The sequence below is a fragment of the Dama dama genome, chromosome 23 (assembly GCF_033118175.1).
Source record: "Dama dama isolate Ldn47 chromosome 23, ASM3311817v1, whole genome shotgun sequence".
Taxonomy (NCBI): domain Eukaryota; kingdom Metazoa; phylum Chordata; class Mammalia; order Artiodactyla; family Cervidae; genus Dama; species Dama dama.
The window spans coordinates 78,337,275-78,350,187 of NC_083703.1; the positions used below are offsets into that span (position 1 = coordinate 78,337,275).

Consider the following 12,913-nt stretch of genomic DNA (forward strand, 5'->3'; position numbering starts at 1 on the left):
CAGTCTTCAGCCCCGAGTTGACAGCAACAGAAAACAGAAGCGGGGCTTCGGGCCAGCCCTGAAATTAAGACCCAGGCTTGACCGTGCACCTTCAGCCCCCAGAACTTAACCTGTTCATGTGGCTTTGATTGCCGCTTTGCTTCCGTACAGTTTGACAGGTTACTGAGCACCTACTGATGCATGTGAGAACTGAGATAATTAGACTTCGGCCCCTGGTCGGTATTGTGGACCATCTTGTTGGGAAGGGAACAGTAGGTTGTGGCGGGGGCCCCATGGACAGGGCTGTGATGGAGGCGCATGCTGAGGTGGTCAGCCTTTCCTGGGAGGTCAGGGAGGGCTGCCTGCAGGAGGTGGCGTTGTGCAGAAGCTTGAAGGATGGACAGGAATCAGCCTGAGCCCATGGGAGCGGTGCCCTTGGTGCCCCCTGTTTTGGAGGGCAGCTTAAGATGAGCGCCGTCTCTGACCGCATATTTGTCTGCAGCAGTTCTCAGCAGGCGTGTGGAGTGCAGGGGTGTGTAGGCAGAGGTGTTCATAGTGGCATCACCTCTGATGGTGGAAAACTAGAAGTGGGTTGATTCTGTATCCAGGGAGTGTATTGGGCAGGCTTTCTCCCTGTGCTGAATATTCTGTAGCTTTTGAAAGACAGGATCAGAGTGTATTCTTGTGGCCAGACTTGGGAACATCGTGCGTGAGAGAGCAGGTCGCCCGTGGTGTGTGCCCCGCCAGGTCCTCCAGCTAAACTCACCATCCAGACCTCCCCTGGTTACTTTGCCGAATGCCGGCTTCCACATCTGAGTCCTGACCCGTGAGCCTGCTCCCAGGGCCTTTCGTGCACCTCTGGTTCTGGGGCTCTAGAGACACTTGTCCAGTGGAGCCTCCCAGAGCAGATCCTGAGCGCGGGGAGCTGTGCCTGGCTTCCCGGGCCTCCGCTGACACTGGAGGGTGGACCGGTGCGCTCCCCCTGACGGCTCACGGCGGGCCACGGGCGAGTCAGGAGCCGGCACGAGGCTTGTGTCACGTCTGTGTTGGGTGTCCTGTTTCTTTGTTCATGAAGACAGTGGAGAGAGGTGCTCTCCACATTCCGTGGGTGAAGGTGAGGAGGAGGGAAGTGTGGACCTGGGAGCTGAAAGCCAGAGGGTGCCAGGAGAATGTGGAGTGGGCCGAGATCCTGAGCGTCTCTGCACCGGGGGGAGCCCACACGCACCCAGGCCTCGCCCAGTCCACGGGCCTCCCCTGTCTCCCGGGGCGGTGGCTCTCCGGACCCCTGCCCTGGCCCTGCAGTTGGGCCCTGGGAAGGAGGTGGTGACGGGCAGGCTTCCGGCCAGTGTCAGTGTCACTAGGCTGTTTCCAGAGGGCTCCTTTTCCCTACAATTCATCCTATGATAATTGCGTTCTTGCCATTGTCTCCCCGGGTGAGTAACCCTTCTCTGCCCCCTCACTCCTCAGCGCGAGTCAAGACACTGAAGTCCGAAGGCGGGTCGCGGGCGCAGACCTTGTGCAGGGGGAGCCGTCACCGCCAGCAGAGGAGCGAGACCAGCCGCTGAGCCACTGGAAGCCCCTCCTGGTCAACGTGTGTGTGGCCACGGTCCTCACGGCCGGCGCGTACCTCTGCTACAGGGTCTGTTTCCACTGATGGACGTGCTGGCCGGACCGCGCACAGAAAGCCTGGCCTTAGCCCGGCGCGGCGCTCAGTGCCGGGGAAGCTCTGAGCCCGTCCCGGAGGAAGCAGGTCAAAGGTTTTCAGAGTCTGGAACTGTGAAGGGCTAACGAGAGAGGACTGGGGTTGATGCACTGGGGTCTGGAGGCGCTTGGTCCCCAGAGTAAAAGAGTCTAATCTCAGGGCCTTAACCTATTCAGGAGTAAGTAGAGGAAATGCCAAATACTTCTCTCTCTCTTTTTTTCCTTTTTTTTGTTCATTTGTTTTTGAAAAAAAAAAAAAATAGAATTACAACACATTGTTGTTTTTAACCTTTATAAAAAGCAGCTTTTTGTTATTTCTGGGGAGGGGGGTGGAGAAAAGACTAGGCACTTATGAAACTTTCTTGTACCCTTAGGTGGTGTAACCAGATACAGTTTTTATTTGATTTCCCAGGGAAAGACTCCCACACGTGTACGAATGTAAACTCCTTTGGAGAAGAGGATTGAGGGGCGGACCCCGTCTGCTCGGGCACGTCCCCTGCTGCGGGCTTCCCCGCTGGGAGGAGGAGAGCAGCGAAGGCCATCTCTAGAAAACAGAGCCTGGCTTCTGCTTCTGCTCAGGGCGTCCCGCTGTGTCCTTCCGTCCGTTGCCCCACAGAGCCCTCCCCTCGCAGCCGGCCTGCCCGCCTCGCTCCGTCCCCATTCAGAGCCCCCCAGGGCCAGAGGTCACCACAGGGCGGCCGCTGGCCCTTCACCCAGGCCTCGAGACCCAGACGGAGCAGGTTCCGCTCGGCTCGCAATAGGAATGCTGTCTCAGTAGAAATACCCCCATTGGAACGTGTCGCTGTTCAAGTTAGGGAAGAGGTCAGGGAGGAGTCTCAAATCTCCGGCCACGGAAATTGCCTCCCAAGGTGATTTGTTCTTTAATGGTTTTTCACATTTTACCTCTTTTCTAAGCAACCGTCTTTGAGTGCATCCGGTGGTGTAGCAGCATACAAACAATTTTTTTTTTGGAGGTGATTTTTGGGAAGGCAGAGCTCTTGTGAAAAATCAAACTTTTCGCGGGAGGCAGGAGTGGCCAGGGTGTGCGTGGGTCTGCAGCTCTGCAGCACTGGGCTTGTCTGGAAATGCTTGGCTTCTTTCCAGTCCTGTTCAACAGCGACACACAGCCTGACCCAGCGCCACCCTCATCTGCCTGGCAGGCAGCCGCTGTGGGTGAGGGCTGCAGGCAGGGCTGCCAGCCACCCGCGAGCCCCGGCTCTGCACTGAAGCGGCCCTCCCAGGCTCTTGGCCTCGGCTCCGCCCTCTTCCCTGCCTCCCCTCCCCTGCTCGGAGGACCAGACCCACAGCCCAGTTCTGAGGAGGGCACAGGACGGCGCTGTGCCCGTGGCACGGGTCAGGGCGGCCTGGGTGGGCGGCGGGGCGAGCCTCACACGGGGGCCCTCAGCAGGCGGCACGCAGAGTCCTCCCCGCCGCCCTCCTCGGAGATCGCCCGTCGTGAGCCGCTCTCCACTCCATATTTATTTTTCCATTGTTTCCCCCGAAGGCATCCACAGTGCACTAGCATCTTCTTAAACCAATAACATGTTCAAGTTTTTGATGTCAGCCTTGGACCAAGGGTTTTATCCAAAAGTACAGCAGTAAACCCTCAGGTCGGGCTGGGACAGGAGGACTCTGCCGTGAGCCTCCGCGTGGACCAGTGCCTGGTAGGAGGATGGCTGGGAGCTGTTGTCACGTCACGATGCCGCGGGGAGCTCGAGAAGTCTGCGTGTGTTCACAGAACAAGGGAATGATATATAATGGACACTTGGCTATTTAAGACATGGTGTGAGGTTCCTTTGTCCCTCCCCAGTCACCTGCTCCACCTTGATCTCAGCCCCCACTCTCCCTGTGTGTATTAAGATGCATGTCCCGTCTTCCTGTGTCCCCATCAGATACGATGTGCTTGGAACACTTAGCGCTCTGCTGACTCACGTGCCCCGTGTACAAGTCCAGTTTCCCTTTGCACGGTCCGATCGTTACGTGGCTGTGGTTCCTAAGACTGTTGCTGAAATAGTCGCCATTCAGCAGTGGAATGACATTTTCCAGTAACAAATAGTTGCCTGATTCCTGGCATGACACTCTGGTGACTTCCTCGTGAGGCCCAGCCTGTCCTGCTCCAGCTGGGTCCACTGCAGCTCAGACATTCCAAGGGTGTGGGAAGCCACAGTCACACCTGCACTCTGGATATGTAGACAAGCAGGTCCTCCCACCCACATACACGCGCACCTTTGGGATCAGCCGCTACTGCTCCCAGGTTCACACTCGCCTTGAGCAGACCGTGGTTTGGAACCAAGGCAACTGTCGGAAACCGCCCTTCCTGAAGCAGCCTGGGTGACGGTCCCTTCAAGTCAGCCTGTGGCCCTCTAGGTCCGGGGGCCTTGCTGCACGAGCTGCCTGCCCCACCCCGAACCCTGGGGACTGATGGTGCTCAGGACTCCGCCCGCGTGGGGGGAACCTATGACCTCCACATTCAGTGGCTTTTTTACCAAGAAAAAAAAACGGCAGCTGTGGCTCACGAGCTGCTTTTCTGCCAGCATTTTCACACTTTTGCCTTTCACATGTTAGAAGCTCTGCGAGGAGTTTCCGTGGGGGAGCGTCCACGGCGTTGCCCGCAGGCCTTGGTAAGGTGCGGATGAGGCTGGGGGCCAGGCTGTAAGCGTGTTTGAGCTGGGCTTGTCCGTCTTGTTCTGTTAAGTCCTGTATGTGTATGTAGTAGTTTGGGTGTGTATATATAGTAGCATTTCAAAGTGGATTTACTGGTTTAACCTCCTATCCTTGGAAAACAGATGGCTCTGCGTCTTGTCACACGTATGTTAGAGAAGTAGTGAGCTGCTCTGCTGTATGCCTTAAGCCAATATTTACTCATCAGGTCATTATTTTTTACAATGGCCATAGAATAAACCATTTTTACAAAAATAAAAACAAAAAAGCCAGGTGTTTTGGTATAATACCTTTCCAGGTGTGTGTATACGTGGATGCATGATGGGGGGTGGGGGGCATCTCAGGGTCTTCTGTGACCTCACAGAACTGTCAAACTGTACAGTTTTCCAACTTGCCATATAAATAATGGTTTGCATTTTAGTTGCAACAATAAAAATCTTTTTTTCTAAAGAACATGGATTGGGATGCTTCCCATTTCTTCGCTTAATGGGCCTAAACCAGGCTGGCAACTCGTGTTTCTCTCCATCCCTGCTAATGTGAAGCAGATGCTGTCGTTCGGGAGGGGTTACAGCTTTTCCACGTCTGAGGATTACGACCGCCTCCTGGGGGTTGTGGGTGCCTTTGGTCTGCGAGAACTTTCCCCGCCTGGTGTTTACTCGGAGCTTCAGGACCTCTTATTCTTACCCCTCAGTAACGGTAACAGAACTCACCACTTCAGTGTATTAGGGCCCTTGGATAACTTAATGAGTTTGTACAAGTTGTTTGAAGAACTGCTCAAACCTCACGAACGTGTCCCCTCGCCGGCTGCCTTTAGGACCCAGGGAGACCGCCTCTCAGCCCCTTTCCCGAGTCACGTTTGACGTAGAACTGACGGAGCTGTGACAGTGAGTGGACTCAGGCAGTGTAGTCTGAAATCAAATGGGAGTCTCCCCTAAGGTGATTTGTTTTTTACTTCTGGAATAATTTCAGATTTGCAGAATGTTGAGGAAATAGAACAGAGTTCCCCTGCACCCTTAATGCTTTACGGCCATTTCAAAGCTGGCCGCCGAGTAACCTGTGGGCGCTGCGGCCTCCCAGTGCGGTCTGTGGGACCCAGAAAGGAAGACAGCCTCTGGTCACACGGCCCCCGAGTGCCCAGCGAGGACAGTGGGGACCCGGGAGGTGGTACCACACCCGCCGTCACTGTCGTCTCAGATACAAGAAAAAGGCAGCCAAACTTTGATGAGGAGGTGGAATGCCAGTGTGAGAAATGATAAATTTGTAACCTCGAGCAGAAGTTAGAGCACAGGGCCAGAGCATGGTGGCCTCCTGGTGTCTAAGGAGAGAGGACTCGAGCCTGGGGAGAATCCAAGAGGCGCCCTGCCCCAAGACCACCCTCCACTGCCCCTGCGACTGTGGCAGAAGCCACTTCACAGAATGTCACATTGGACAGGGCCCTGGGGATTGGGGCAGGGCTGAGGGTGGCTTCTTGCTTCAGGATGTTTGAGAAAACCACCACTGCCTTCCGTGTGTCTCAGATAGAGTGAAACACCAATAAAAAGTTATTTTTATTGAAATTTCAGAAAACAACGTATCGGCAAGGCAAATAAATACCGAATTAAACCGAAAAGCACAAAATATATACATGAAATGTAAATGAGCATGTTTAACTTACAGAGCTTTCCGATTCCACTGTGGATTCCACATCCAGAACCCAGGGTGCCTCTGTATTAACACAGAAACATCCCAGGACACTCTGGGGTTTTCTTAAGACTTAAATAGGAAACTAATTTTCTTCCTTTAAACATGGTGTCCAGTGAAATCTTTCCTCAGGCCACCGCGTGGCCTCTGAAGCGGTTGTTTAATAAGCCCCACGTGGACTCGCTTCAGAATCCGACTTTGATTAGTGCTTCATTGTGCTTAGTCGCTCAGTCGTCAGACTCTGTGCAACCCCATGGGTGGCAGCCCGCCAGGCTCCTCTGTCCATGGACTTCTCCAGGCAAGAACACTGGAGTGGGTTGCCATTTCCTCCTCGTGGGGATCTTCCCGACCCAGGGGTGGCACCCGAGTCTCCTGCAGTGCAGGCAGATTCGTTACCGCTGAGCCCTCGGGGAAGCGCCTCTGTTCTGCCTGGTGAAGGTCACAGCACAGGGCACTCGGGCTTCTCGGCTGGGGCCCCGTCCTTGTTTCCTGGTGTGGAACCACAGTGAGAGCAAGGTCCGTGGTTGGCAGGCCGCTGCCCGGCTCCACGGGCATCGGGGCTGCGTGTCGGGTGAAGAGAACAGCGGAGACCCCGGCTGGGCCCTCCCGCGTGGCCCCCGACCCCCTCCCACGGCGACAGCCTGTGCTGTGGCCAGGCCCGACCCGCGTTGCCACCTTGGCAGGGTCAGCCACCCATTCGCCGCCTCGGTCCCGGGCTTGAGGGAACCAGATGGCGCCGAGCCGGCTATCCTGCTGACTCCCAGCCTCGGCCTCCCCACAGCAGGGCCGGCGGGCCCTGACCCGGCTCTGCAGCCTGGGGGTCAGGCCGCTGCTCAAAGCCAAAGGCGGACCGGAGTACGGCCCTCAAAGTGCGGTGCTTGCTCTGCCCCGGGGCTTCGTAACTGGCCGGGACGGTCAGGAAGCAGCTCGGCCAGCTGACACTTCTGGGGAGCGCTCAGCCTGCCCCCCACTGCCGCACCCCCCCCCCCAAATCCTCCCTGTGTCGGGGCCAGGCACAGCACAGACAGGGACGCCGGATTTGAGCCCGTCAGCTGAGGCTTTTTAAAAGATTGTGATTTCAACATCTGCCTCCTGGCCAAAGGCCGCTTCTCTCTGTTCTGAGCAGAGTCTGTCCATCTTCTCAAAAGCCAAGCGGCCTTTCTCCCCTGAAACATCAAGGCCGTCTGTCAGTGGACTGTCCCCCCGCCTCGCTCTCGTCTGCCCTGGGGAGCCACGGTGGCCTCAGTGCTTCTGGACGCCCGGGACTCCAGGGCCGCTGGAAGGCTGGGGGTCAGGGAGCCCGGGGCCCGGCTCACGTGGACCCCGTGACCCGCCCCTGTGTCCGCACGGTCTGCCGAACCTTAGTCCCGCCTTCCGTCTGGCTTTCATCCCCACGGACCATAAACAGGGCAGGTTAAGAGGTTAACAGAGCACCTCCTGCCACCTCAACCTTAAGAGGAAACCTGCCCCGGCCAGGCGCGGTGAAGCGGGTCACCGGTGGTGCCCGTGTGCGGGTTTCCGTCTCGGGGAGCTGACTGTGGCCTCCCCAGCACAGCCTCTCCATGGACCCCAGCAACCCAGCCCCCGCCCGCACTGGGGAACACGGGTCTGGTTTGGGTCTTTGGGGAGCTGACCGTGGCCTCCCCAGCACAGCCTGTCCATGGACCCCGGCACCCCCAGCCCCCGCCCGCACTCGGGAGCACAGGATGCTGGACCTCACCAAAGGACAGCGTGGTTTCCCGGGCAGCCGCACGCACACCCTCCACGTCAGACTGGCACAGGCTGGCGATCTGATCGATGCTTTCCACACCCTGTTGGAGGTTGGGGGGAAGTGGGCCATTTTAAGGAACAGGTGTCCGCTTTCATAAAACCCTGCACGACCAGCCCTAGCATGGTCTCTGCGACCTCAGCCCCTTCCTTCTCCAAAGGCTTACATGCTTCTCATGAGGCCTCAGTTCAGTTCTGTCGCTCAGTCGTGCCGACTCTTTGCGACCCCGTGAACCGCAGCACACCAGGCCTCCCTGTCCATCACCAACTCCCGGAATTTACCCAAACCCATGTCCACTGAGTTGGTGATGCCATCCAACCATGAGGCCTCAGGTTCACTGAAGTGCCATTGGCAAACGTCATCTTTTCCATCCTGACACCTTCTGAAAGGCCCATGTTGGAATAAGACCTGCTTTCTTCTGGACCTTTCTAGCTCCTCTGCCTCGCCCAACCCCACCCTCCAGGTCGGACCAGGAGAGGAGTGACCAGTGTCCTGGTCCAGGCACGGCTGACCACCTGCCGTCCCCCAGGCCCAGGCCCGGAGTGCATGCTAGCCCCCTCTAGTGGGCACCCGGACACTCCCTGGTTATTTGATCATAACCAGATGGACCTTGTAGAATTTCCTGTTGGTTTCTTCCAGAAAGAATTTAGTCTCTATTGGACCACTTTTCATCTAGCAAAATGATGATGAGTTTTTTAAAATAAGAGTTATAGACACAAACAGAAGTTAACCGAGCACCGCCTTGTATCTGCATTTTCACACAGGTGAGTGTCAAGGGGTGTGTGGTCTCAAGTCTCAAAAGCATTCAGGGCTTCCATGGTGATTCACGGGATAAGAATCCACCTGTCAGTGCAGAGGACATGGGTTCAACTCCCGGTCCGATAGGATCCCACATGCTGCGGGCCAACTAAGCCCGATTGCCACAACTACTGAGCCAGCATGCTGCGACCACTGAAGCCCGTGCGCCTCGAGCCTTTGCCCCACGAGAAGAGAAGCCCCCACAGCGAGAAGCCACACTCCGCAACAAAGAGGAGCCCGCGCTTGTCGCAACTAGAGAAAGCCCGGGCACAGCCACAGACCCAGGGCAACCGAAAATACGTATTTTTTAAAATTTATATTTTCTGGCCCTGGGATAACAGTGAACACTAAGTCTAGCCTAAGGAAGTAATCCAGAACTCCCTATAAATTTTAAGAGCTTTATGCACAGAGAGGCATAACGTTGGGGGAATTTCCTGGTGGATCAGTGGTCAGGGCTCCACCCTTCCACTTCAGGGGGCCCTGGTTCGAACCCTGGTTGGGGAACTAAAATCCCGCGTGCCTCAAGGTGTGGCCAAAAAGCAAAAAGGATGAGTAACTTTTGCTCTTCTGCGTTTCACACCTTTTCTTTGCTTATTTTTGGCTGTGTTGGTTTCACTGCTGCCCGGGCTTTTCTCCGGTGGCGATGAGCCGGGCTGCTCACCGTAGTGACTTGCGGAGTCTGGGCTCTGGCGCACGCGGGCTTCAGTAGACGTGGGACGTGGCCTCGGTGGTGGTGGTTCCAGGGCTCTCGAGCACAGCCTCAATAGTTGGGGCGCACAGAGTTGCTTGCTAGGAGGTATGTGGGATCTTCCCGGACCAGGGATAGAGCCCCGTGTCCTCTGCATTAGCAGGTGGATTCTTTGCTCCTGATCCACCAGAGAAGCGCAACGCTGTTTTTCTACAATGAGCTTATCGTGCTTTTAGAAAAGTTTTAATTGAGGCTGTTAACTCATATAATCCAAGAGCACAGAAGTGAGCCTCTTGGGGCCACCTGCTTGTTCACACAGAGCCGGAGCAGATGAGCACGAGGCCACTGCCGAGGGGCCTCTGCCCACGGAGCGTCTGCTGGCGGGGCGGATGGCCGTCTCTCTGCAGCCAGCTCTTGGCGGTGCTTTTTCACTGGCAGTGATTTTTTTTTTTTTTGGCCCCAGTGGAATCATTTCGAAATGCACTAACTTCAGCGTTAATCACAACCAGGCTTCTCTCCATCGCCAGCAAGGGCAGGTTAGACTCACCCGGAGATGTCTTAGCGCCACGCATGCAGCTTGCTGGAGTTTTGCATCATTTTCGGTCAGGGCGTTGGTGTAGAAGAGCAAGGCCTAGGAAATAAGGTGGCTGTGAACGGCGGGCTGGAGAGAGCAAAACCCACAGTACTACCCACTGCCTGTCTTCCAGCATGCTGGCAGTACACAGCACACGTATATGGATATGCCTGTGTACACAGCATACTTGTAGGAGTGGCAAGCTGTGGTGCTACATGCCCCGTGCGTACCAGCTCTAGTTTATCGAAAGCACTGGCCTCAGGACTTCCTGGGGGTCCAGTGGCTACGACTCTGCTCCCAATGCAGGGAGCCTGGGTTCCATACCCATCAGGGAACTGGATGCCACATGCCACAGCTAAGACCCAGTGCAGCCAAATAGATATTTTTTTGAAAACTCATCTAACGTTTACAAAATGCATTCTGAAACTACCATCTTAGGTAAAACGCTACATCAGAGATATCCGCTGTCCATGGGGGACAGCAGAAGAACTGAACACAGGGAGCTTTGGTGAGGCCGCTGGAAGGAAAAGCATCTCTTCATCACCCTTTCCGGTCACAGGTCTGACCTGGCCCCATCGGTCACATGACCATGGCCATGTCCATCCAGCTGGAAAATAAAGCTGGTGTTCCCTTTGCAATATTGCTTTAGGGGCTCACAGGAAGCAGGCGGGGGCGGGGGGGGGGTGTGTGGGGGATGTGCCTGGCACTTGGGTGCGCCCGAGACTATGGTAAGGCCCCAGTATTGGCCTTCTCCGACCCCAGCAGGCTGGTCCCCTAAATCTAGAATAGTCACAGGGCCAGGAACCTGGCGCAGAAAGGCAGAGGGGTCCCGTCTCGGTTTTTCAAGTGAACCAAACACAACGAACCAGCCAGCTACATGTGTTATACGAAAGTAAATGAGGGTGACTGTCAGAATTCTGAAAAAGGAACATCCTACGTGCAGGTGCCGTCTCAGCGACCGAACAGACGACGTGGCTGTAGAAACCCTGAGCTGAGCCGGTGCGCGTGGGGCATGCGGTCACGACAGCCTGGCAACCCCGGCCCTGCCCCCGGGGCCGGTGCCGCTGACGGCGAGGATGGCCACGCGCGAGGCTGTGGTCACGTTCCGAGGAGCATCTCGCGAACGCAGCCCCCCCTCATCCCCCTTTGTATTTCTCCGAGATGAAGCCCGCCTGCCCCCGGCTCACACGCCCACAGAGGCCGCCGCCTGCCACACGCACCTTTTCGCGAAAGCTCTTGTTTCTGGCCGCACCGGCCAGGCGGGCGCTGGCCGCTCTGCACGCCCGAGGGGGTCCGTCCAGCTGGAGCAGCGCCCAGGCCCTCAGCGTCTGCGGCAGGGGCTGGAGCTGGCCCAGCCGCTTCCCCTGCAGCTTCCTGACTGTCCTGGCCTGGGGCCCGCACTGCAGCTCCTCCAAGAGCGTTACTGGAAGAGACAGAAGAAACGCCCGGGTCCCCTCTGTGGCCGAGCCGGGCGGCTGCAGGCTGATCATCAGCCATGGAGGAGCAAATCCCAGGACATATCGGTGTGCTCGCCGAGGCCCCGCCCAAACCGGTCCCACAGGGGCCTCCCGGAATCTCCAGGAAGGGTTGTAGCTAGGGGTCAGATACACCCTGAAGACGAATCGACGCCAGCCCCACTTCAGGGACTCGGGCCAGCCCAGCGCACACTCCTGTCCACTTCCGACCTCGGCCCTGTGCTTCCTACAGCCTCCTGCCCTTGGCGCTCATTTCTACGTGGGCTGAACAGGGAATCTAATTAAATCCGGTTCTCAAAAGAACAGCTGGAGGGGAAAGGGATTCTGAAAAACCGGCTTCGCAGAGCCGAGACAGAGGGCTCCGCGGTGGGCCGGCCCCTGTCCTTACCGTGTTGCCTGCGGTGCCCGCCGTCCCAGCCCCTACCTTCCTTGGTGAGCTGGGCGAAGTGCTTCTCCAGGTCGGAGACGCTCTGCCTCCGCAGGTAGCTGTGAAACTGGAACCAGGTGACGGTCTGTTCCTCGGGGAGCCCGGCTCCAGGCAGCAGCCCACTGCAGCTGACCACCTGCTCCAGGAGCCTGCGACAGGCTGGCGACACACAGGGCGAGTGGGGAAGATGCCCCGGGGCCCCGGCCGGGTCAGTCTGGAGGCTCCGTGACGGCCCGTGGATGGGATCCCTGGCGCACCCCCCATTCCCACGAGGGACACACCCCAGCTGAGGCCCCCGAGCCTGAGCTGGGGGTCCCGCAGGGCATCCATGCACCCTGGGCCCCACCAGCCCCTCGGTCTGAGTCCCAGAGGCAGGCAGGTGGTCAGAACCACACAGGGTCCAGAGCCACTGCCTGGCATGTGCCTGCCACCCTTCCTTGGACAACACAGAAGGCTGCTCCAGCTCTGCGTCCCGGGGAAGAGTCCAGCCAAGACGCACGATGCCGCTGTCGGGCAGACAGGGTCCTGCCTACTGTCCCCAAGGGCCCTTCTCTAAGGTTCTGGTGGAAGCTATGCAATCAGCCGGTCCCCAGAAGCTGCACCAGCCCACAGATGCAGGCCGCTCCTGGGGTTCACGGACTCCACCCTCCTCTCCCCGGGAAGAGGAGATGCTCTGTGGTCAGGTGAGCAACACCTCCCTTCGATGCCATGCGCGAGGCGGGCATGGCAGGGGCAGAAGGGAGGCCTGCGGTGGTGATGCTCCAGGCCCTGGGGGCTCCACACAGCGTTTCCCGGGGGGCGTGGGGAGGGGCGGGGGAGGGGAGGGGCTACCTATCTCTAGCTGTCCCGGGTATTTCCCCCTGACTCTGTGCAGGAACGTCTTCTTGAGCTGGTCCAGCAGCGTCGTCCCCGGGCAGGATAGGGTGGTGCCGGGCCCCATGCAGCCTCTCCAGAGCTTCAGGCAGCCCTTCCTCCGCGTGGCCTGGGGGAGGACTGAAAGGCCGGGCTCAGAAAGCCGCCCGGCATGCGGGAAGGGCAAGCAACCAGGAGGCCCGGGGGGTTCCTGCCCCTGGGACCCGAGGGCTCGGGGAGGGGGACACGGCCTGGCCTAAGGCAGGCGCCTTCCCCACTGGCGTCACCTGCAGAGACGAGCAGCTTCGGC

General features: G+C 57.8%; 2 protein-coding genes across 7 annotated transcripts in view; one reads left to right on the forward strand and one right to left on the reverse strand.

The window, feature by feature from the left end:
• Window positions 1–4,794, forward strand: part of PTPN1 (protein tyrosine phosphatase non-receptor type 1) — a 62,981-nt gene extending 58,187 nt beyond the window's left edge. For all 3 annotated transcript variants that reach the window (XM_061127484.1, XM_061127486.1, XM_061127485.1), the window contains one exon: window positions 1,447–4,794. In XM_061127484.1, the coding sequence (XP_060983467.1) occupies window positions 1,447–1,633 (187 nt within the window). In that variant the 3' untranslated portion in view covers window positions 1,634–4,794. The remainder of the gene's footprint in view (window positions 1–1,446) is intronic.
• Window positions 4,795–5,886: 1,092 nt separating this feature from the next.
• RIPOR3 (RIPOR family member 3) overlaps window positions 5,887–12,913 on the reverse strand; it is a 73,692-nt gene continuing 66,665 nt past the window's right edge. For all 4 annotated transcript variants that reach the window (XM_061127490.1, XM_061127489.1, XM_061127488.1 and 1 more), the window contains exons 17-22: window positions 12,583–12,744; window positions 11,749–11,910; window positions 11,070–11,272; window positions 9,823–9,906; window positions 7,742–7,832; window positions 5,887–7,187 (exon numbers count right to left, since the gene is read on the reverse strand). In XM_061127490.1, coding sequence (XP_060983473.1) covers window positions 7,084–7,187; window positions 7,742–7,832; window positions 9,823–9,906; window positions 11,070–11,272; window positions 11,749–11,910; window positions 12,583–12,744 — 806 coding nt within the window. In that variant the 3' untranslated portion in view covers window positions 5,887–7,083. The remainder of the gene's footprint in view (window positions 7,188–7,741; window positions 7,833–9,822; window positions 9,907–11,069; window positions 11,273–11,748; window positions 11,911–12,582; window positions 12,745–12,913) is intronic.